At 37.5% G+C, this 22,819-nt stretch overlaps 2 protein-coding genes across 3 annotated transcripts; both read right to left on the bottom strand.

Annotated features, from left to right (window-relative positions):
* Window positions 1-1,554: 1,554 nt before the first annotated feature.
* Window positions 1,555-22,356, bottom strand: dapk2b (death-associated protein kinase 2b). Of its 2 annotated transcripts, XM_079450205.1 has the most exons (12): window positions 22,234-22,356; window positions 21,470-21,643; window positions 12,526-12,747; window positions 9,872-10,010; window positions 8,246-8,375; window positions 8,023-8,071; window positions 7,892-7,918; window positions 7,300-7,452; window positions 6,623-6,668; window positions 3,942-4,031; window positions 3,368-3,439; window positions 1,555-3,239 (listed from the first exon to the last, which is right to left on the bottom strand). In XM_079450205.1, exons 2-12 carry the CDS (start codon window positions 21,544-21,546, stop codon window positions 3,114-3,116), a joined length of 1,131 nt encoding a protein of 376 aa, XP_079306331.1. In that variant the 5' UTR covers window positions 21,547-21,643; window positions 22,234-22,356; the 3' UTR covers window positions 1,555-3,113. The 2 variants fall into 2 exon arrangements, with proteins under 2 accessions (XP_079306331.1, XP_079306332.1); XM_079450206.1 differs by lacking the exon at window positions 7,300-7,452.
* Window positions 4,887-6,548, bottom strand: LOC306890453 (death-associated protein kinase 3-like). Its single transcript, XM_079450207.1, has one exon. The coding sequence runs from the start codon at window positions 5,732-5,734 to the stop codon at window positions 5,234-5,236; it is 501 nt and encodes a 166-aa protein (XP_079306333.1). The 5' UTR covers window positions 5,735-6,548; the 3' UTR covers window positions 4,887-5,233.
* Window positions 22,357-22,819: the final 463 nt, after the last annotated feature.

Genomic DNA, 22,819 nt, shown 5'->3' with positions numbered 1-22,819 from the left:
ATTTTTATGTGATGTGATCTTTAAACGACAATTTGGTCTAATGTTTTTAAAAATGGTCCTAAGGCATTTCTTTTTAGCCAAGCTTTTGTTTCCCGTTAGTTTTAGTTTTTTTTTGTTGTGTTTTTAACCTGTAGCACTTTTAGATCTCTTGATGAAAAGGGCATTATAATTAAAATGTATTATTATTATTATTATTATTATTATTATTATCTGTGCCTTAATGTTAGACATGCATTGTTAACCCACTAGATGTCGCTCTCTTCACACGTATATTTATAATTTCAGCTTTTAACTCACATGTAGGCTCAGAGCTAACATATCAAATACGAATAATGATTCTATATACTTTCTTTGACTTTTATTTGTATTAATCTTAGATGGAACTATTTGATTTACGAACTCATCATAGCATTGACACTTTAAAGTCCCCTACATGTAAATACAGTGGGCTTACCTTGTCACATAAAAGTATTAGTTGTGTTTCAGGTTTTTGTGTAAACAAGGTCTCATATTGTTTTAGGAACACACCTCTTCTAAGGAAAATATCATACAACTAACGGCAATTGAGCTTGTAGAGGATACGTTGCAGTCTACACAATTTGTTTTCTCATTGCAACACTGTGTCTTGCAACACTGGCGCTTGTAAAATCTAACATGCTGTCAGTTTAAATAGGGACACAGAGCCTCATCTGAATGAGCTCAGAGTTTTAGAGAAAGCAACTTTTCAGAATGGAGACGGAGACTGAAATATCATTCAGCATGTTTATCAAAAAGTATGTGTAAATAAATAGGCCTGGTTTGTATGAAATTAACTGCTTGAACAGGATAAATTTCTTGGAAAAAAGAACAGGATAAACAGATTATTGAGGTATGTAGGGCAATTATCTGGAACACAACAAGTTGTACTGCACGCAGATTTACTGTATGTGTATCTCATTGAGACAAAGCGAATATTTCCTATTGTTTCCCATTTCCCCAGGCATTAATCACATAACCTTTACATTTCTATTTGGAAGACATAAACTGAGTCAATTCAAGATATTTTTTTATCAATATGTGTTTCCTGACAATCAACATCTGTACACTAATTTAAACAAATGTTGTTTTTTGTCTATATTCTTTTCACTTTTTGTGTATAGTGCATTACTGTTTTTATTTCTCAAATTTGTCTCAATGTATATTTGTACGTGTACACTTTCTTCTGCACTAAGCTCCTCTCACCAAGTCAAATTCCTTGTGTGTGTAAACATACTTGGTAATAAAGCTCCTTCTGATTCTGTAAAGCTACAGTAACATGCTTTTAAATGTTGACTAGCTTTTATATTTCCGTTCAATGTCTGTGTTTAAACAAGATTTGGCAGAAAAAATGGCCTTATTATCAAATGGCAGTGTATAGTCCAGGTCAAGTTTATATCGTCCAGGTCAGAATTGCATTTTGCCCAATGAAGCTTAAACAACACAGCTCTTGTGTAACTGCATGACTGGCTAGGCAGAGTGGCACAATATTTTCTACATTGCAAGACCAGTAGATTATAAATGACAAAAACAAGCAATGCAATAATATAATGACCATTTATTACTTTTTGTACAAAAGGGGCAACTATAGTAAGCTTTTGAGAGTTTACTTTGGTTAGGAACAACACAAAGGCGTCCTTATATCTACTCTTAAAATGAACAGACATGATGAATATTTGAAAAGTTTGGTTCCAAGATGAGATATTTCAAAATATTTTTTTATTGTGCATTTCAACTAATATCAATCAAAATACAGCTAACTAACATAATAAAACACAATCAAACGTAACATAATAAAAACATGATGTCTGAAAAAATATTAGTTATGTTATACTCATTTTGGAACCAAACTCTTCATCTCTTGAGGCACATTTTACAATGATTTTCCATTTCAGAAAATGTGGCAGATTATATTTGTAAACAATATTGTTGTCTTCTATCATCACTCATTCAATCATGTGATGCAAGTAATATAGGTGGCTATACACATGCATTGAACTTAATTCTGATTGTACAAAGTAAACAACAACCCTTAAATGCAATGAATATGCATTGTAGATATTAAAAGGTTTACATTCCGTTTCTTTTTTGCAAAATAAATTCATGTGAGAAAAAGTCCATCCCCTGAGAACCTTACACAAAGAATAAAAACCCTATTGTACAAACCCATTCATAGAAATAATAAGTCAATGCATCTTCTTTTCCTGATGGTCACGCCTGTAGCGCACATGGCACAGATCCATATCCGATGACACATTTTTCTGTATTTTTGTTTGTAAGCCTATCAGAGTTCATACCAAAACAATTCAAATTACAAAAAAACAACAAAAGCAATCTATACGAGATACTCTAAATTAGTTACTGTACTAAAGTTTCTGAACTTTTACGTTAAATTGTAATACCTCAAATACCTGTTACTTAAATGAAAAACATTCAAATTAAAAGGATGGTGATATACTTTGTGCTGCCCTAAACATGCCATGAAGTACAATCCCCGTCATTATTGTCTTATAAACGTAAAGACAACAAGTCTTTGTTGATGCAGACTTTATAATTGACCTATTATCAAATATCCTATTATCAAGATTTATGAAAACGACTAACATTATATATAATACACTTTAAGAATTAAGTTGGATAAATCTATCCTGCACTCGCTCTACAGACTTGAATAAGTTGCAGTAAAGGAATGCAAAATGTTATTGCACACATTAAGACAGCAGCCACTGTTTATGACTGCAGTTTGTGAAGATTGAAGGCTAAGTTGTATGTCTCTGATACACAATACAACATTGTACAGATAAAATATAGCCAGTAAACTCTTCCCAGAGGCATTATGTACATGAATACATACACAATAAGCCAACATTACAAATATTTTTCTTTCTTTATGTTGCACAATTGCATTTGTTGCACGTCTTCAGACGTGACTTATTCACATAATCCTCTCTAGGAAAGTAAACAAGCAACGTTCAGATTACCGATTGCCCTTTTAAACTATGTAAAATGTGTGCATAACACAGGCACACGTGCCACTGATTCTCCTGGAGCTGCTGTGAAGCTCGTGCTGCAGTGGATGTGTAATGAAGGGGGAGGTTTCAGGAAGTGCTACTCCTCTTTCTGGTTGTGGGTCTCCTCAGCATCACTTCATCCTCTTGGTCGCTCTCACACTCTCTCTCAAACATGGCTGTCGTACGACCTACGTAGCCCATTTTGGGTTTGTCCTGTTATCATCGAAAAAGAAATTGAGAGGCTTGTGGGGATGGAAATTGAGAGGCTAATGGAGCAACTAGAGCTACAACTATCTTCAATAGAAGGAGGGGTGGAGAACTGTCATTTAAAGTCCTATTACCTGTGGTTTGGGAGGGGTTTTTTTCATCAAGCGTGTCAGGTGGTTGCAAAGGGCTACGATTCTGAAAGTAAACTAGAGATGCAAGAGTTTCAAGTTAACTGAAGTAGAGGACTGAAGTAGGTGCTAAAAAAACGTTAATGCATATATGTATTTATAAGACAAAATTTGCCACTACAACAGTATCTAGACAGTATCATTTATTTTGTTTGTTATCAAATTAAATCTACAGGGAACTTTTTGCGGATGTGTACAGGAAGTTAAGGTTTGACCTCAAAAACATGCATGCGAAGTAACGTTTGTTCATATTGTTGCTTTAAAACTGTTCATACTGTACATAGCTTATATTTATATATAGAAAGCAAATTGTGGTACACATTTTATGCCATTTTCCCATATTGGTATCTACAAATTAAAATAAATGCCCCTGTTCTATACACTTAAAAGAATACTAACTGAGATTTATAACCCAATGGTTGGGTCAGTCGATTTTACCCAACCTTTGGTTGAAGGAGTATTTTTTTGCAATATAATGAAATGACATTTATACATATTTACAGATATAGTAAACCCTTACCTGCCACCTTCTCTGGGCATACTGTTTCCTGAAATTCTCGATGTTGACCACAGATTGTCGTCGTACCAAGGCTTGTTTTGGATTTGAAGGCTAATGGAAATATAACCAAAACCAGTTTGATTAAAACCCTGTCAATGACTAACTGTGAAATAACCAGTGAGATGAGAAGTGATATCTGGAAGAGATTAACATTCGACCATCTGGCATCTTAGAGAAATACATCACATTACATAGAGTACATACAGAAATACAAGATTCAGTGAGGCTTTGTGCAAAACTGCCATGATACCAGAGTCTTGTGGATGATTTGCAATGCATTGTTATGTGGTTGCTGAGGTGTTCAAAGTAGTTGTTATTGTGTCACTAGTGTGTTCTGGGTGGTGTCAAAGCAAAAGAGCCAACAACTGTATGTTTCATGTATTTAGAGTGATGGGATTGTTTTCATCTCTTAACCTGATGATTCCCAACAAATACAGCAGGAACTCCTCAAGGACGGAGTACACTTAATCTCCATCAATCCCACAATGCACCACAGCCAGCTGCACACTAATGATCAGCGTGAGGTATATAATCATCATTGCAGTGCTTTATTAAAGTGAAGACAGACATGGCATCACTGTTTACGTCAAGTATGTTGGCCGAGAGATGATGAGGAAACAAAGAAAGTGTTTTACAGATTTGCGCAAAAGCGCAATGTTTTCTCAATGTCGATTAAAACAATATCGCGGAATGACTGCGTTTCCATTAAATTATGTGTGTATTTTGATTCTTCTCACGATAAGTCATTCTGGCCGTACTTCATTGTTTTAAGATATCTAAAATTCATACAAGTACAAAAAGTCTAAACATCCTAAAAAGATGATCACTGTGCAAGTCAACAAAATCTGTTTTCAGATGATAAACTGAATATATTTTTCTTTCCTTCTTTTTGTTTTTATTGATGTTGTAAGAATAAACTTCATTGAATTTGGATAATTTCTGTTTATAAACTAAAGAAACTTTTTGAATCTTAATTCCATTTTAAATAAATTGATCTTTTAAGTGTGTTTAGTTTTTACAAAAAGGACATAAATACTGATTAAGAAATCTTTTTCTATGGTCTACTACAATGTTCATCTTTGTGCTGCAGCCAAGCAAAACAAAACTCTAAAATTCACTGCCTTTCTCCTCAAATGCAGGGTGAATGAACCATAACATTTGACTTGTTCTCCTGTCCCCAGTTGCACTCGACTAACCAGCATGCATTGCTCTTACTCCCAGTGTACTGTATTACAACTTCAGTCCCATCTCCATTAGTCAGACTTTAAAATGTCTTGATGTGCTTCAGGACGCTCCCTGCTAAGCAACTCCTTTAGATCCTCATTCACCTCCTTGTTCAGTGTTGAGACTGAACCCAACCTCATTCCCAATGTCTCCATAACCTCCTGCATCCAGTGAAGTTCTGCATTCAGCTGCTGTCTGAGAGAACTCAGATGTTCTTCTCTTGTCAGGAAGCGTCTGCTAATGCTGGTCAAGCTGGCATCAGTCATCCTCAGATCATCCCTGAGGATTCTTCTCAAGGCCTCTGCCTTACGAAACTCATAGCGCACCTGTGATAGTTCATGCCGTATGCTCTCGCTTTCCTCTTTGTACCATGCTTCCTTCTCACTGTAGATGGTCAAAAGAGCCTCGAAGTTCCCATGAAGACATTCACGCTTCTGGGCCACATCCTCAAGACCCATCTCCACTATAGAAATGTCCTGCACCACGCTGGCGAAGCACTCAAAGTGAATGTAGGTGTTGTTGGGTGGCATGCTGGAGTGGGACTGAATGGTGTACTCTCTTAGCCTCTTGGTCTTCAGCTGCCCTGATTCCTCACTCTTCTGTGCCTCTAGGGCGGCTGTGATATCCTCCGCATATTCACGGGACTTTACAGAGAGAGATTAGGAGGAAGAATAAGTAGGAGTCCAGGAAGCTTTTGCATTGAAGTACTCAACTCATGCGCATAGGGCCCAGGCAGGGAGGAGGAAGTGGTGTTAATGTAGATCTCCGGTCAGATGGCACAGCACAACTCACCCTTGGTATTCTTCTTCCGTCCATTCATTGATTAGAAGTTATTGTATACTCCAAACATGCAACTGCATTTATGATGAGGATTTGCATGCATACGTACATCTAGTAGTTCATGAAAAAGATGAATGTCCAAACCCCACAAACATTGTAATATGTAGTGAATGTATTAAGGTTTCATTTTGTTGCTATGCCATTTATTTTTAAAAAGTCAATGTTATTTAAGTTTTAAAATTATACAAAATGAGCATTGAAATAAATATTATTTTAATTAAAGATATTTCTTCTTAATTGTCCATTTTTATATTGAATAAACAAATTTCCAGTTAATATCAAGCTCCAAAATATTTTATTGGGTAGAAATCTTGAGATTTGGGAGCGGAAGTGGGGCCTTTGAATACTGTTGATTTTTAATCTAATTTATGCCACAAATATTTTAAGGAGAAACATCTTAAAATTTCCTTTGTGATATGAAAGAATGCAAGAATATTACTTGTACTAATACTAATAGTGTATCGGTCAGAGGTCAGTTCATTTGTCCGCAACAAAAGAGAAAAGTGTAATGCTGTTGTGCTTTATAACGCCAGTTAGAATCATTCTTATCAAATGAAACACATAAGTCAAGTTTTTACCTTTATCCACGGGTGATTGAGAGCGTCATTTATCTTCAGTCTCTTTCTGGAAAACAAAATAAACAAAAGCAAACTGATATAAACAAACTAATTTATGCTTTCCTGTGGCTCAGTGGTTAGAGCATGGTGTTAGCAACGCCAATGTCACAAGTCCGCTTCCAGGAATTGCACATATTTAGAAACAAATGTATAGTATAATGCAATGTCAGTCGCTTTTGGATAAAATCGCATGCTAAATGCGTAAATGCGTAAATGTAAACAAGACAGCAACATAAAGAAAAGTTGAAAGACGAAAGTCGAGATGGTTCACGACCCAAAATGAGTCATAGAGGAAAATATCTATGAAATTTAACTACTTATTAACCTTTTAAAAGGGAGGAAAAAGTTAATTTCAAATAAATTTCTGGGGCACTTTTGACAATAGTTTCTTATCCTACTATATTTGTTCAAATATTTGGAAGAATGTTTGTAACCAAACAGTTCTTGGGGACTATTGACCAAGACATCCATACAGATTTGAAACAATTTGAGGGTGAGCAAACGATGACCGAATTTTCATTTTTGTGTGAACTGCTCCTTCAATGAATGAAGTATTCTGGTGATGTGATAAATTCTAAATGAGAAGTTAAAATATGAACTCGTCTTTTTATATTGTCTAAATGTTGATTGGACATCACCTCTTATCCTTGACAAGCAGTTGCCTGATAAAACTTTTGGCAAGCTCGCTTGTGTTTCCAAAAAAGTCCTCGTCAAATTCATAGTTCACAGCTGAAATGCTTGCGAGAGTTTCCTGCTTGGAGTCGCCGAGGAATGGCGATGCCCCGCTTAATCTGAAAAACAATGGACAATATTTGACCCACGTACGAGCGTGCTGAACACTTCTGAAACTGATCCCACGCTGGAACTCAAACACGTGTGCGGGAGCTCATACATCAGACAGCTGTTAAGTGCCCTAATTATGATCACTTTAGCAAGAGGCGTAACATTAATGATTCATTGTTTAGAAAGGATTTATTCATACTTATTACAAAGTATTGTGACTACTATTATATACTGCATTTGCTCATTTTATTCCAAGTGGTGCTTTCGAAGTTCATACGAACAAAAATACAAACAGCAGTAACAGTAGTCAGCAGGTCTATGCTGTTTATCAAGGGTTACATGAGCATATAAACACAAACATCTAAATATAGCTGCGAAATGTCTGGATATCAATCCGATTTAAAAATAAAATTCCTAAGAGTGAGGCTTTCCTCCATTCACACTTACAGGATGTATGTGATGACTCCGATGCTCCTAGAAGAAGTGCAGGGGAGAAAGAGAGCACGTGGTTAAGCCCGTTCAAGCCCTGACGTGGCTGTATGTGAAGTACAAAGTGTGATGTGATTAAAAGTTCTCACCACATGTCGGCCTCTAATCCCAGCGGCTCGTAGTTGACAATCTCTGGAGCTGAGAAAAAACGTGATTAGAAACACTATACAGCTATTTGATTCCGAACAACAATGTCAGATGTCCAAAGATGGTTGATATTTTCAGCTTTATCTGACACATCAGCATCTTTCTGGTAATATGAATCACCGTTTGCCTTTTTACATTGGGTACTTTTTGCACCAGCAGACTCACCGACAAATTCTGGGGTTCCAAAAATGTCCTTGAAATCCACTCCGTCCTTGATCCTATGTGCCAAACCGAAGTCGATAAGCTTAATGCGGGGCTTTTGGACATTGTTGTCCAGCAGCATGATATTCTCAGGCTGTAAAAAACAAAATGTCCTAGTAAAATCGTGATCGGCCTCCTAGCTGCAAGTCACGAAAGCAAACATTCAGAGCATGTACGACTAAAATTTTAAGTAAAACACTGGAAATCATATAAAGTCTGATTACATGTATAAAAGTGACCACTAAATGTTAATGTAACAATCATGTTTGCCTTGTTTTAGTGTGTGTCGGGCTAATCGGCATTAACTTCAGCTGTATGCATGCTGATGAAGTGTCTGAATGTAATTCTGAGGGAAGATGCGTGGGCCTTCACACCTGTTATGTTCCTCTACTCATGTCTGTATATAGACAAGTGATATGAGCCATCGGGCTAAATTCAAGTGTGGAGGAGGATGCATGCTATGTTCCCCTAGAAACTGTGCCATTTCCAGGAAATACAATTATATGGATATTTGTCTACTATACTTTAAATTTAAATTATGTTTTTGAGCATTTCCTTTTAGCTTCAATAGAAATAAAATACTCCTGCTAAAAAGACTGGTCTGTTGTCTACCAAGTGGACACCAGCATGGTCTTCATGGTGAACCTGAACCAGTAACATCTTTATTCTCCCTTTTTCTAAACTTGTATATGACTCTTTCATATTTAAAACACAAAAGAAGATGTTTTGAGAAATGTCCTGGGGTCCAAAGTTGTTCGGTTACCAACATTCTTTAAAATATTTACTTTTGTGTTCTGCAAGAGTAAGAAAGACACACAGGTTTTGAATGAGTCAAATGATCAAAACATTTTATTTAGAGTAAAATATCCCTTTAAGGTCACTGGGTACTTCCTAAATCACTAAAGTTAGCTGAATTATTCGAGTATGTAAGGTATCTTTTGCACACAAGCATTCAGCATGTGTTGACTGCTGTGAGAGAGGCAGTTACGCCACGCTAATATCTTTGAGTGTTTCTGCTTGTCATCGTAGAGTTAAAGGGTTGTGCCGAGACGCAGCACTTAGAAAAACAGGATGGAGATTATCGTCGAGAACAGCGTGGGTGACATGTCTCATCATGTGCTGATGATAACCTCGCCGTGTTAGAATGTCTGGACTCGGGCCAGCTGGGACACACGTGAATGACAAAACTCACGTTCCCTGCCGGACGATGATGGGGCAATGTTTACCACAACGATCAGCAAGACCATAAATTAACAGAGGAGGTTTGTTTGCAAAGATTTACAGCTTTTGCTGAAAAGACGACAGGAATTTAAGGGTCGACTACGTCTTGCTTTGAATTAGTACAATGAGAGGTCTTCGAAACAGAATTTGCTTATTTTGTCATGCAAAGTTACAGGAGTTGCCACGCAACAGACCGAATTGTTCCTTCATCGCTGCTGTAGAACAGCCAAAGCGTTGCCGTGGCAACCATTGTAGCTATTTCTCGCCTCCACAACCAAGCCGTTAACTGCGATCTATAGAACTGGCTGTGTACTGTATATGTACTCTAAACATTCCCGAGAGAGCAAGACAACAAGACTTGTTTTGTACCTTCAGGTCAAAATGTGCAATTTTCTTGGAGTGCAGGTACTGAACTCCGTCAAGGATCTGTTTGATGAATTCTGTAGCTTCCTCTTCACTTAGTGATTCCTTCTGAGCCAAGAAATCAAATAGCTCGCCTCCAGATACTCTGAGAAAAAGGTTTCCTGTGTTAGAAGTGGGTTGCATGTCTACTACACAAACACAGAAACAAAAAAACAAACCACGACTAACAAATATAAAGGTATATACAGTAGACAGACACTAAATGAAAATTTGGAATTGACTATAGTTTCTTTCAATCAGCATTTCTAGATGTATTGTGTCTATTCTAGTCCAGTGTCCATTGAATTTCAACAAAATAAAACCTCAGGAGCGACAAAGTCATTCAACAGCAATGTGAAAGACTGACAGCATAACAAGACACACGAATACTGATATAAATTCAGGTTATCACATTAAAAAACTAAATATTACTGCTGTATTGCTTAAAAGTGAATATGAACTAGTTTTCTTTGCAGAATTTGAGGTCTGAAAAAATACAGAGCATCTTTTCTGTTATTTTCACCCGTTTCTCCAGTTTTCATTTTCTGCAAATAAATGCAAATAGTATTTTGAAGATACAAATACGATTTCTATAAAAAAAAAATGAATGAAATGAAACAAAAATGATCAGAATTATTGATGAAATGTAATTAAGTGACAAGTAAGATATAATGGTTTATAATGTAGTGTATTCCAATACAGTCTGATGTCTTTTGAGTATTAACAGACTACAATTACTCATGAAGATCTAACTGGGCCATCGCAAAATGAGACTAGTTAACTTCCTCTTAGAAAGCTAACCACAGCAGTGCTTAAAAAGCTGAGCAGAACACTTCTTTATCGCTTCCATCAAAATGTTATCAGACGTTTCAGACAACGCTTTCCACAACACACAAATACTAGTAAAAAAGACCATCAGTTCAGTTCAGCGCAACTTGAACTCTGTTTAAAATACTGAGTAGCTGAATGACCACAGACAGTCAATGCCATTGAACAAATTTTAATTGGATAAGGGCCACAATGAACCCTAATTGAGCTTCTACGCTCCCATGAACACAAACCTGAGCTGGGCCTCTTCAACACTCATTCAGAGACAGGCAAACATTCACAAGGTCCATCGTATACAACAAACACATACACAGAGATACAGCACAAAGCTCAACTGATCGTTCCCTTCATGAATTACGTAATAGAACAATCCACAAGCAGTCATGGAAATGGAGCGGCAATGAATCTGATATCCAAATCCAATTACGATATGAATAAGCGATATTTTATAGGGAAGTGCACAGCACATTTTGGAAGGCTGATGAAGAACGACTGCACGCAAATCGAAATATCTCAAATAGGCACAAATGTACAAACAGGATGTCATACTTTTGAGTAAGCTTATGTATAGTAGAACGTCAGTATGCAAGTGTTATGACATACAAACAGTATGTGACACCAGTCATGATGTGGTATGTGTCAATAGAAAAAGGCATAATGCATATTATTACATTCCCGTAGCTCAGTGGTTAGAGCATGGCGCTAAGGCCAAGGTGATGGGTTCGATCCCAGGGATTGCACATTCTCAGAAACAAAATATGTATAGTATGATGCAATGTATGTCGCTTAGCCAAATGCATAAATGTAAATTAATATTTAAAAATCCACTTGAAACAGTAGTATTATGATTTGGGTCACACCAATCCCGGTCTGCAAAATATTAAGAATTATTCAAGTAATGAATCAGGACTTGATGGGACACATACTTTTGAATCATCAGAGTTGTGAACTAATGGTCTAAATGGAGAGAAGTTAAATAGAATCTGTTGGTCTAATGCCACGGTCAGGCTGGACTTTGAGCATGCGAAATTCGTTGGGACGGTGGTACGAGAATCGAGGTCACTCTGTGACGTTTTGATGTATCTATGATCTATTGGTCTCACACACCTATGCAGCGAAATGTGAAACAGTGTTGGACGGGCTTGCGTTTCCGGTCTGACGCATTCGCAAGCGTATGAATGGAACTCAGCGGAACGAAAAGTCATATCTGACCGCAGAATTAGACAGACGCATTAGTCATCTAAAAAGCAATGTAATTTAAGGACAAAAGCAGAAGGTTCATATTCATTGTAAGGTACATCCATTGTTAGTTAATAATGGGTTTTCAAATACCATACTGCATGGTAATAGCATTCAACTGCTTATAATGAAGACAGTGAACAGACTATGTTCAGCTAATACTGTATTTTAAAAAACGTAGATGAAGGAAAAATGGATTTCCGGATATTAAGCTTTACAAAATGCCACATTTAGACATCTAGTGGATGTAATGCATGACATTACAACAATGCATATGACCCCCGACATTAACACATGAACTCTTAAAGCTAATGTTACTCATTCCACATGCAAGGACGTTAGCCGATAAGGAGATAAAGAGAAAATGTCTTACGAGTATTGTAACAAAAACATTACATAAAAAACTGAATAAAATGACCATTATGACTAAATTATGATTGGTGCACAAAATATTATACTGTACAAAGTGTAGGACATCGTCCCTTTAAAAAGTACAGTGAGTACAGCTGCGTTTGAATGGGTAATTATAGCGTAGGAGGACCTGTCTCACTCACAGCTCAAGGATGAGCACTACATCAGTGCGGTTCTCATAGACGTCATGTAATGAGATGATGTTGGGGTGTTGAAGCTCCTGAAGGATGTCCACCTCCCTCTCGATCTCCTCTCGTCGTACGCCCCTCCGGCTCGCCCGATTGAGACGCTTCTTTATAAACTTTGCGGCATACTCCACTCCGGTGCTTTTCTCCTTACAGCATTTTACAATAGCGAATTGTCCACTGGATGAGAGAGAGAGAGAGAGACAGTTAGTCATGACGAAACATTTTGGCCACCTGATTGTGTTTACAATAAAACACAACTAGAGATGCTCCGTTACTACATTTCTCCATTGATTGCAGATTATTCAGAGGGATACCTGCCGATACGATACTGAAGATTAATGAATATTTCGTAACTTTCTGAATGTTATTAACCATATTATTAATATTGAACATTAAACTGGAGATGCTTCTTAACATCGATACCGATTATTGGCCGATATATTGGTGCATATCTACATTTAATATTTATTTCTCTGACTATGGTTCTAAAGAAAAGCACAGAATAATTCCCCGAAAGTTGCATCATTGCATCTGTCAGATTTGAAGTAATCACAGCCTTTGCTCAATACTTTGTTGAAGCACCTTTGACACCAATTACAGCCTAAAGTATTTTGGAGTATGATGCTACAAGCTTGTCACACCTATTTCTGGACAGTTTCTCCCATTCGTCTTTGCAAGATCTCTCAAGCTACATCAGGTTGAATGGGTAGCGTCGGTGCACAGCCATTTTCAGATCTCTCCAGAGATGTTCAATCGGGTTCAAGTCTAGGCTCTGGCTGGGCCGCTCAAGGACATTCACAGAGTTGTCCTGTCGCCACTCCTTTGTTATCTTGGCTGTGTGCTTATGGTCATTGTCCTGTTGGAAGATGAACCTTCACACCAGTCAGAGGTTCAGAGCGCTCTGGAGCTGGTTTTCATCATGGATGTCTCTGTACATTTGCCATTTAGGACAAAGAGTTCAATCTGGAGCTCTGTCAGAGTGACCATTGGGTTCTTGGTCACCTCCCTGAGTAAGGCCCTTCTCCCCAGATCGCTCAGTTTGGCCGGACGGCCAGCTCTAGGAAGAGTCCTGATGGTTCCAAACTTCTTCCATTATACTGTTGATGGAGGCCACTGCGCCCATTGGGACCTTCAATGCTGCAGAAATTCTTCTGTACCCTTCCCCAGATATGTGCCTCAATCCCGTCTCGGCGGTCTACAGACAATCCCTTGGACTTCATGGCTTGGTTTGTGCTCTGACATGCACTGTTAACTGTGGGACCTTATATAGACACGTGTGTGCCTTTCCAAATCATGTCCAATCAAATGAATTTACCACAGGTGGACTCCAATCAAGTTGTAGAAACATCTCAAGGAAGATCAGTGGAAACAGGATGCACCTGAGCTCAATTTTGAGTGTCATGGCAAAGGCTGTTAATACTTATGTACATGTGCTTCTTTCGTTTTTATTTTTTATAAATTTGCCATCACGTTGTCCTTATGGGGTATTGTTTGTAGAATTTTGAGGAAAATAATTAATTGAATCCATTTTGGAATAAGGCTGTGGAAATGTGGAAAAAGTGAAGGCTGTGAATACTTTCCGTATGCACTGTATATACTGTATATCTCCTATTGATATTTCTATAAATAATACTTCCTTTAGAAGTGTCATGTCAAGCTTTTCATCCAAAGCAACTCAAAAGTAAGTAAAACAACAAAGCAATTCAGTGTAAAGAGTCAATATTACATTATGAGAAGTGATGATATAGGAATTCTCAACAATCACTATAGAAATACATGCAAGAAGAGAGAGAAAATTCAAGCTATTTTCGTTTCAGTCTACCGACAACATATAAGCATCTTATTTTGAGGTAGAACTGCAAAACACTTTCACAAGTGCAAAACCATATTTTCACATGTGTATTTTTCCTTTCAGTCTTGTGCAAATGCATGGTTGTCAAGTTGCACTGAACAATCATGTATGAACAGATGTCACAGTTGGGTAGTGACGCACTACATTTACTTCGTTACATTTACTTGAGTAACATTTTGGAAAATAAGTACTTTCAGTACTTTTAGACACGTCCGATTCAGAACCGATGATACTGGGCATGTGTATACTTTTTAAAGCGGATAAAAAGCTTGCGAGACATATTCTGCCTGTCATTGTGAACATTTATTTTGTTATGGTTTCAAAATAATAATACAAAGAACAAGTAAATAATTTGTTTTTAATATAGCTGCCCCCAATGTCTACAACGTCTGGCTCCGCCCCTGGTTTGCACATCACTGTGTATGTATTTGGGTGCTTTAAGTAATGTGTCAGATCATGATAAGGATGTGTTTACTGACAGAAGTTATGATTACTGCTTTATATATTTAAATGTGCTGAGTGTATCCCGTCATGCCGTAAAAGAATCAGTGAACGTCTTTAAAACAGCTGAATTGAAACAAACTTCTTGAAAGACCCAGTTCGCAGAAAAGAACCGGATTTTCCATCACCAATACATTAAAAGAAAAGAAGGAAGAAAACGTGTTGATGGGCGTGTGGTTCACTGTTTACTGTATATTTACAAGAGCTTTACACAACACACACATGACACAACATGAATCAAATTAATTTGTACATTTCTAAAATCAGTTTGTAGTTCACTGCAGATCTTATAGATCAACATTTAGGAAATGCTCTGAGTTTAGTTAAGTGCATTGTAAATGCAAAACTCTACATTGACATTGGGACTAGATAAAATTTACAGAAATGCTTGTCTCTTCTGTGTTTGTCTATTCTTTAGTCTCTGTGTGTATATTGCACAAATTTCTGCTTATGATAATAATTGGAAATATTGATTAAAATATAATATGAAAATGTTGGCATTAATATTAATTTTATGAATAGCATATAATCAGATACAAAGTAACTAGTAACTAGCTTTTTGAGTAGTTTTTTTATTGCATACTTTTTTCAAATAGTGACTTTAACTTGTACTTTCGCTTGAGTAAAGATTTTGGCTACTCTACCCCCATCTGTTTATGGGCTGTATCTTAATTGCTTCAATGTGTCTTTATGGGGGTTTCACTCACGTTCCATATAGAAGCTCAGATCAGAACATTTGTCAAATAGTTAAAGTCCTGGAGGAAATCCCCCTGCAGGGGAGCGCGAGCCAAGGGTCATGGTGTGGGAGGAAAACTCTCATGAAGGAGAGAAGCAGAGAACAGGAATGTCTCCCAACCACCACTTTTCTGTGTCAAAGAGGCTTTTTTTCTTTCTCAACAATATCTCTCGACAGATGAGGATCTGGCCATATTGTGTCATTTCTTCCGTTGGTCATGTTTTCTGGTGGTTTGTTCGATCTTTGTTAATACAACGTGGAACTGAAGCTTGTAAAATGAAATATGGTATAAAATGTATACATTGCATATTAGGGAGTAAGTGTTCAAGACTATTGTATATAAAACTGTATCAATCCAAGTATTTACATGAAGATGTTTTGAGAAATGTCTCCTTGTGACCATACAATGGAAGTAAATAGGGGTCAATGTTGTTTGGTTACAAATGCGTTTGTCTGTTTAGATCAAGCAACAACAGACTTCCTGTTCGGATACCAGGATGGAGGTGAAAGGAAAACAAGGGGTGATGATGTTCACTGTGAAATGTCGAGAATGTTTAACGTTTAAAAAAACGTTAAACCCTAACCGCGCAGCTAAATTTGTGAATAATGGGCTGACTGTTTTCAGTACCGGCAATCTATTCCGCTCTACACTTTTTGCATTGAATATCTACTTCCCTTTCACTGATGTAAAATAGGTAGAAAACTTACAACTGTTGACTAAGGATTATTCGACATTTGTTAGTGTGCATTTACTAGTTTAAAACGTTTCATGTGTGTTGATTCTAAAAAAAGTACTTCTGTTTTTTTCTTCCCTTTTGGTGAGCGCACATGGGAAGTTTACAAATATATATGATATAGAGCCTAAAGTTCTGTCTGTCACCTGCTGATCTTGTTCAGGTGTTGTAACAATGTTAAAGTAGACTGTGTGGATTCAGTCCTGCAGTCCAGTGAGTGCAGGCGGAGGGGGGAGCAATCGAACTAAATGTGAAACCGACCTTACTGGTCATGGACTGTTACTGGTTAGATGTGGGTCTATGGATTTTGTGTGATGCATGTGATACTTTATCCCCAAATTCTATTTTATATTTTTAGCGGCATCTAGCGGAGAAGTTCTGAAGTGAAAACAATGGCTCACTTCACCCCTCCTTTTCGAAGCACTACGGTGGCTGACACAGGGCTAAGATGTCGTCCCTTTTCTGCTTCTTTGCCGAAGGAAATAACCTATATACGGAACACACTCTGTCAGCCTTCGGGGCCTTTGGCAAACAGAACAGAATAATTTGGATTGCTAAATCAAGAGGGACTATTGGTAGAATCAATAAAAATGTTTGTTTAACTACCTACAACCTAGTAAACGTCATGATAAGCTATCAGGACGGCAAACAGTGAAAGGTCCCCACCTGGAAAAAGGGGTGGAGCGGATAAGAGGTTCTCCCTTGTACACACATGACACACACATATGAACAGCACAAGCATGGGAAACCAAAACAACCCGGGCTCCAATGTTTAGCCGGAGCGGTGGCCTTGCCTCTTCTTGAGCCAGGGGAGGACACAAATCTAGAAGATCAAAACAACTCAACATCTTCTGTTCTTTCCATTTATCACATTAGTAGGGCATTTCACCTCTAGAGAACTCAGTAATGTCAATGCTGGAAGCTCTTCATCAAACCACAACTAAACAGAACACAAATGTAATGTGACAATCAATTATTCAGTTTCTGTTACAAATGAGTCATGATGTGTTTTTTGTCTGTTTGATTTGAAACGTGCACATCATTTACAAGATTCAAAGAACTGTTATTACAAATTCATAAAAAACATTATGTTGAAGTTGGCTAACTAAACCATTTTATTTACTCACCAAGGTCAATTTTTACTTTTTATTTTTGCTTAATGTTCATTTTGGACGCTGCTCATAAGGAATCAGTGTTTGAGTTGTGAGTGTGAGCTGGCGTGGTTTGTTTTAATGGATCATTAGAGACTTTGTCAGAGGTTCAATTTACAGTAAAGCTGAGGGATTCAAGATGAGGCGTGCCGCTAGTCTGTGCTCTAAGCCCACTTGTGTTTTAGACGTTCCACTCCCAACAGCTGTGTGTTATTAGTCGGAGGGCCTCGCTGGCCATGCGACTGACTCAGTGGTGCCAGCCCAATTATTCAAATTCAGGACACTCAGAAAACACAGTGGAGACGCTGACACTGGGGTTTCATTATCTGTAAGCCATAATCATCAACATTTCAAGAAATAAAGGATTGAAATATTTCTCTCTATGTGTAATGAATCTATATAATATATTGGTATAATTATATTTACATCATGGCTCTTACTATATGTATTATAACATGACTGCATAGATGAACGAAACTATCCACACAAACCAAAAAACATTATTATATATTTACATGCGCTGAAAACTGTCAAGCTAGTTCCTCTCTGAATAGCCTGCCAATCCTCCCACACAGATACTTCAATAAATTTTAACAGCTTTTCAGCTTCACTCCTTCATTTCTCCACTGCCGAATGCTTCCTTCTTAACACTTTGAACGCATGGTTTTTGTAGAGAAAACATTAAAAGGTACTTCCTCACAAGCACACCGCTGTAACATTATCAAATGGGCCAAATAATGGTGGGGGGAGAGAACGCAAGGAATGCATGTCAATGTTTAGACAAATCTTCCTTCCTCCAACTCCTTTGCTAAAAATAAAAATGTGTCCTCTGGCTGACATACAGAGACAAAGAACATATTTGCATGGGGAGCTTTGGGGTATCTATGGTGAGTTAGCTACATTTACCAGATATCCCTGGATTAGAACTGTGGGTTCATCAAACTTTGTTCATCAACAAATCTACTGTATGTACTGTCTATGAGCTTAGGACCCAAACCTTTATATCAGATATTTTTTGTGAAAACATAAACTTCTTGTTTGCATGCTCGCTCAACAAGTTTTAGGAAAAATATATAGCTGCAAGCAGCTATACGGGGGCAAGCACCAAAGGTGCTTGATTGAAATAACAAATTATAGTTTGAACTGATGTTGGCGCTGTATAGTTAGTGCTAGAGACCCAAAAGTTGGTCAAATGACTATTGAGGACCACCACTACAAGTGTGACAAGTTTCATAATTTTCCTATATACAGTCCATAGGGCTACCATAGACTCCCACTGGGGAAAAAGAAGAATAAACAAATAATTCCAATAGGGGAATGCAGTAAGGATGACAATAAATTATCAGCCATATCGGTTTCGGCAGGTAAATCGTCAATTTTAATGTTATCGGTATCAGCTGATAATACAATTTAGGCCGATAAATCATTAATCATTTCCTCTGGTTAAACTTCTTCAGCTGAACACTGCTCACAGTTAAAATACAGTACAGTACTGTCTTTCTGTCATGATCGTTCACTTACTGCTATTAGCACAATATTGTTGATGTAGGTAAAGTGTGTAGATACAGTATTAATGATTGTGTAAATTATAGGAACAAAAGCATAATGTTTGAATCAGACGGCTTTCTACCTTGAGACCTGTTAGACATGTGTACATTCTGGGTTGCTCTGGAAGAACATCTATAATTGTTTATTTAATTAAATGTTTTGGTAAGGTTAAAGGCTAACTGGTGTAAAGTAGTCTTGTTTCATGATTTGCAGGGGAAAACATTATATTTACAAATGATAAAACCAAATTGCCTGTTCGTGTCATTTGAATGTCCTTTCTGAAAGTAAAAAAAAATTCCTGACAGAAGGTCTGCAATCGGTAAAAATGAGCTAATACAATAATTCTTATTCACATTTCATGTCCAGATTTTTCTCATGTGCCAAGTAGCTGTGAAATAAGCGGGATAATGTAAAGCAAATAAAGTTCAATTGAGAGAAGTTTGATGTAAATCAAGTTTCTATTTAAAGTTCAAAGTGGTGCACTGCAACGTGTAAAATAACATAGACAAATGTAGCAAAATTGTACAGTCATGATCCCTCCATTATGGAAGGTAAGTTAATAAAGTCATTGTCCGTTGTTAGCCCCCACCTCCAAGGAATAAAATGGTTGTGTAATTGGGTCTCATTTGTACCTCTATGTCAACCTTTGAGGCAGGTGATTCATGCAGTGGTACGACAGCCTTATCCTACCCACATGGAAGGGTATGAATAATTGTTCAGTTTTTAGGTGTCTTAATTTTCCCTTCGTTCTCTTCAACACTCACTTCTTCTAATAGAAATGTTTGCTAACATGGTTCAGATCATCATACACAGCTGTGCGAAACCACACATGAGCAGTTTCCTCTTTCACACAAGAGATACGTGTCTGCCTGCGCAAGTATTTTCACCTCGGATGCGTCTGATCCTCTGTTGTGGGTTGTGGAGGCGTAATTTTTAAACAAGGAAACCAAAACTTAGTCGAAGAAGTACATTTTCTTTTAATTAAATTAACTAAATAAGTTTTATTGGGTGTCCAAATGATTTATTGCAAAAATTATAATGTTAACATTTATTGTTAAAACAAGTCACTACCACTAATATCAGATGGTAAGAACAGCCCAAAAAGTTCATGATAACAATATTACCATGTTATACATTTAAAATAAATTTCACTGATTTACCTGGTTAAAACGGCCAAAAGAACTCATGAAAACGATATTATTGTGATATAAATTTAAATGTTTTTAAGTAAATCAATTTGACAAATTGTTATTATTAAAACAGGCAAAATAATTTATGATAACGATTTTTATATCACAATTATTGTCAATGCCGTGACACTCCTACTATGTACAAAACGTATAGGTATAACTTGTCCGGCACAATTTGCATTACAAATGTAAAGAACATCTGAAACTGTACATGAATTGTTTAGGAAACGTACACCCTGTGGACCGAACTCGATTTTCTCCTGCCAGATAATGAAACAGGTTAAAACAGTCAGTGAGGTCAACCCTGTTGTCACTTGCAGCCCTCCAAGGGAGGTCAGGTATCTCATCTATTCCAGGGTGTGTCATAAAAACCTGTATGTGCCATTGAGCGGGACACAAAGCCAGTCAGGCAGATGGCTGAGCCTGTTACATATTCGAAACAATTACCAACATCTGTCCCTCAGCCAGGAGGCTTCCGTGACAAAAGGCAATGACCTTTCCGAATCGGAGGAAGACGCCTTTCCGAACGGAGCTATGGGAACAGGTTTACGATCTTTCTTGTCGATATTACAATTCTGATGATAGAATGGTTGACAGATTAGCTTTGAAAGATGACTTTCACCTGCAACCCTGCAACTGGGCGTGAGGTTACACCTTTCCTGAATGTTCGCACGCAGTTTAATGCTTCCTTTCTGGATTGATTTGTAACTTCCTCTCCCTGAAAAGGTGCATACATGGTGGTTATAAGAGATTTTTTAGGTTTAATGTCATAATGAGAGCTGGCCTTGCCTGTTGGGACAGCTTTGAAGGGGAGTGTGCCGTGTGCGAGAAACAAACATTACTCAAGAATGTGAAAGGGTGCTAGTGGAATGGGGTGGGGGGCTTTAACATTTAGCTTTTGGCATTGATCATATTAATATACTCCATTATTATTTTGATCTTTTTTAACATAAGGATCATAAATAATGATCTGACATCCTTTTTGGGGATATTATTGAGTTAAATTGCTCATGCAGTGACAAAGTCACCATTCCCAACAAAAATTTATCAATATCCTCTCAACCCCTGGGGTAAGTATCCATACACCGTCCGGCTTACTAGCTAGTCTTTTCCAAACAACAAACCAGGAACAGTCGAAAAGCTGGAACCAATTAGAAGATCATAAGTCAACCCATCATATCGCTTACCTTCCCAGTTCTTCTCCAATATCATAGAAGTCCTCCACTTTTTGTTGCTTTAACACAGCCATTTCTAATGTCCTCATTGATGACGATTGTGTCTCTGTAAACGGCGGACAGTGAGGCAAACGCGTCTTGCAGTGTCCCTCGAGGAACCACGCAGGTCAGTGAAAGCTGTGTGTTCTGAAACAAAGTCACAGACGATCACATTTTATGCACATGTTTCAACGTGCTGCACGGCATTCCTACGCTTCCAAAGAATCCACTGCATCTTCGTTGCTTAAGCGTATAGGAAATCAGACAGTAAGTAACAGCTTTGATCCATTATGCAATGTGATAGTGTGACAACATAATTTGGCACACAGGGGAATGACAGTCATGCAAAAAAAACTGTTTTGCTGTGGGCAAATCCAGAGAAAAATAGATGTTTTAAAGGGATTTCGTAGACCTATACTTAAAAGTCATTGTGACAAAGTGACTTCCTTTAGAGGAAAATAAAGGTTATTAATTGTAAAGTGAAACAAGTATATTGAGCATTGATGCATGAATATAATGACAAACTGACTAGTTGCTGCTTTATTATAATAATAATTTCCACAAAAAGTATAACAAAGATGTGTTTATAATACAACATGCAATGTAACGCATAATGCTTCCTATGCATATCAGTTAATGATAACCGTTGCCCTTTAAACAACTTTTACAAAACAAATTGCTGTAGAGAATATATATTTTTTAACTTTACAGTATAAGAAAGCTGTGAGATGTCTTACCTTAAGATGCCTTAATGGACGTATTCCGCCGAGACTGACGCATAGCTCCGTGTTTGAGCGTCCGCTCGCGCGAGTGGAGACGTTCGGCTGAACGCACGCGCTTTTGTTGTCAGTCCAGCGCTCGCTCACGCGCCACCTGTTGAGCGCGGCAGTGATGTTCGATTCACTAACGACTCGTTCATCTGAGTCGATTCTTTCGGAACAACTCCTCGTCGATTTTCAATGATATGATAGAAACGTCGAGTCATAGGGTTTGGAATATTTAAATTATTTACAATCACCATGTTTACTGAAGACTATGAACAGTGTGATAATATCGCCGCCTGCTGGACATTCTTCTTTCGCAGTTCACGTACAAAATCTGCCTTTGCAACGTAATATAAAATCGTTCGCTTAGGTCATGCACGATGAGATTTACATTCAAGTAGCCACGATAGACGTTTATAGAATGATACAATTTCATACATCTCATTAACTTTCAATGCCATTGTTTTTTAGTGTTACCTCGCTGAAACTGAATAAATATGCTACACTTCAATGAACACAGTTACGATAATATCTGTAGTCTCCGAAGAACACTTCGCTG

This window comes from Barbatula barbatula (assembly GCF_947034865.1).
Source record: "Barbatula barbatula genome assembly, chromosome: 25".
In the NCBI taxonomy this organism is placed as follows: domain Eukaryota; kingdom Metazoa; phylum Chordata; class Actinopteri; order Cypriniformes; family Nemacheilidae; genus Barbatula; species Barbatula barbatula.
Note: the sequence above shows the minus strand (reverse complement) of the source record. Positions and strands in the feature narration are given on the sequence as shown.

Excerpts from the sequence above, each read along its gene's own strand:
- LOC306890453 (XM_079450207.1), bottom strand. The coding sequence starts at position 5,734 with ATGCCACCCAACAACACCTACATTCACTTTGAGTGCTTCGCCAGCGTG.
- dapk2b (XM_079450205.1), bottom strand. The coding sequence starts at position 21,546 with ATGAGGACATTAGAAATGGCTGTGTTAAAGCAACAAAAAGTGGAGGAC. Across the intron at positions 8,072-8,245 it reads TGGAACCCCAGAATTTGTCG|CTCCAGAGATTGTCAACTAC; the intron begins GTGAGTCTGCTG and ends GTTTTTTCTCAG. Across the intron at positions 3,440-3,941 it reads ATGCCCAGAGAAGGTGGCAG|TTTACTTTCAGAATCGTAGC; the intron begins GTAAGGGTTTAC and ends TTGCATCTCTAG.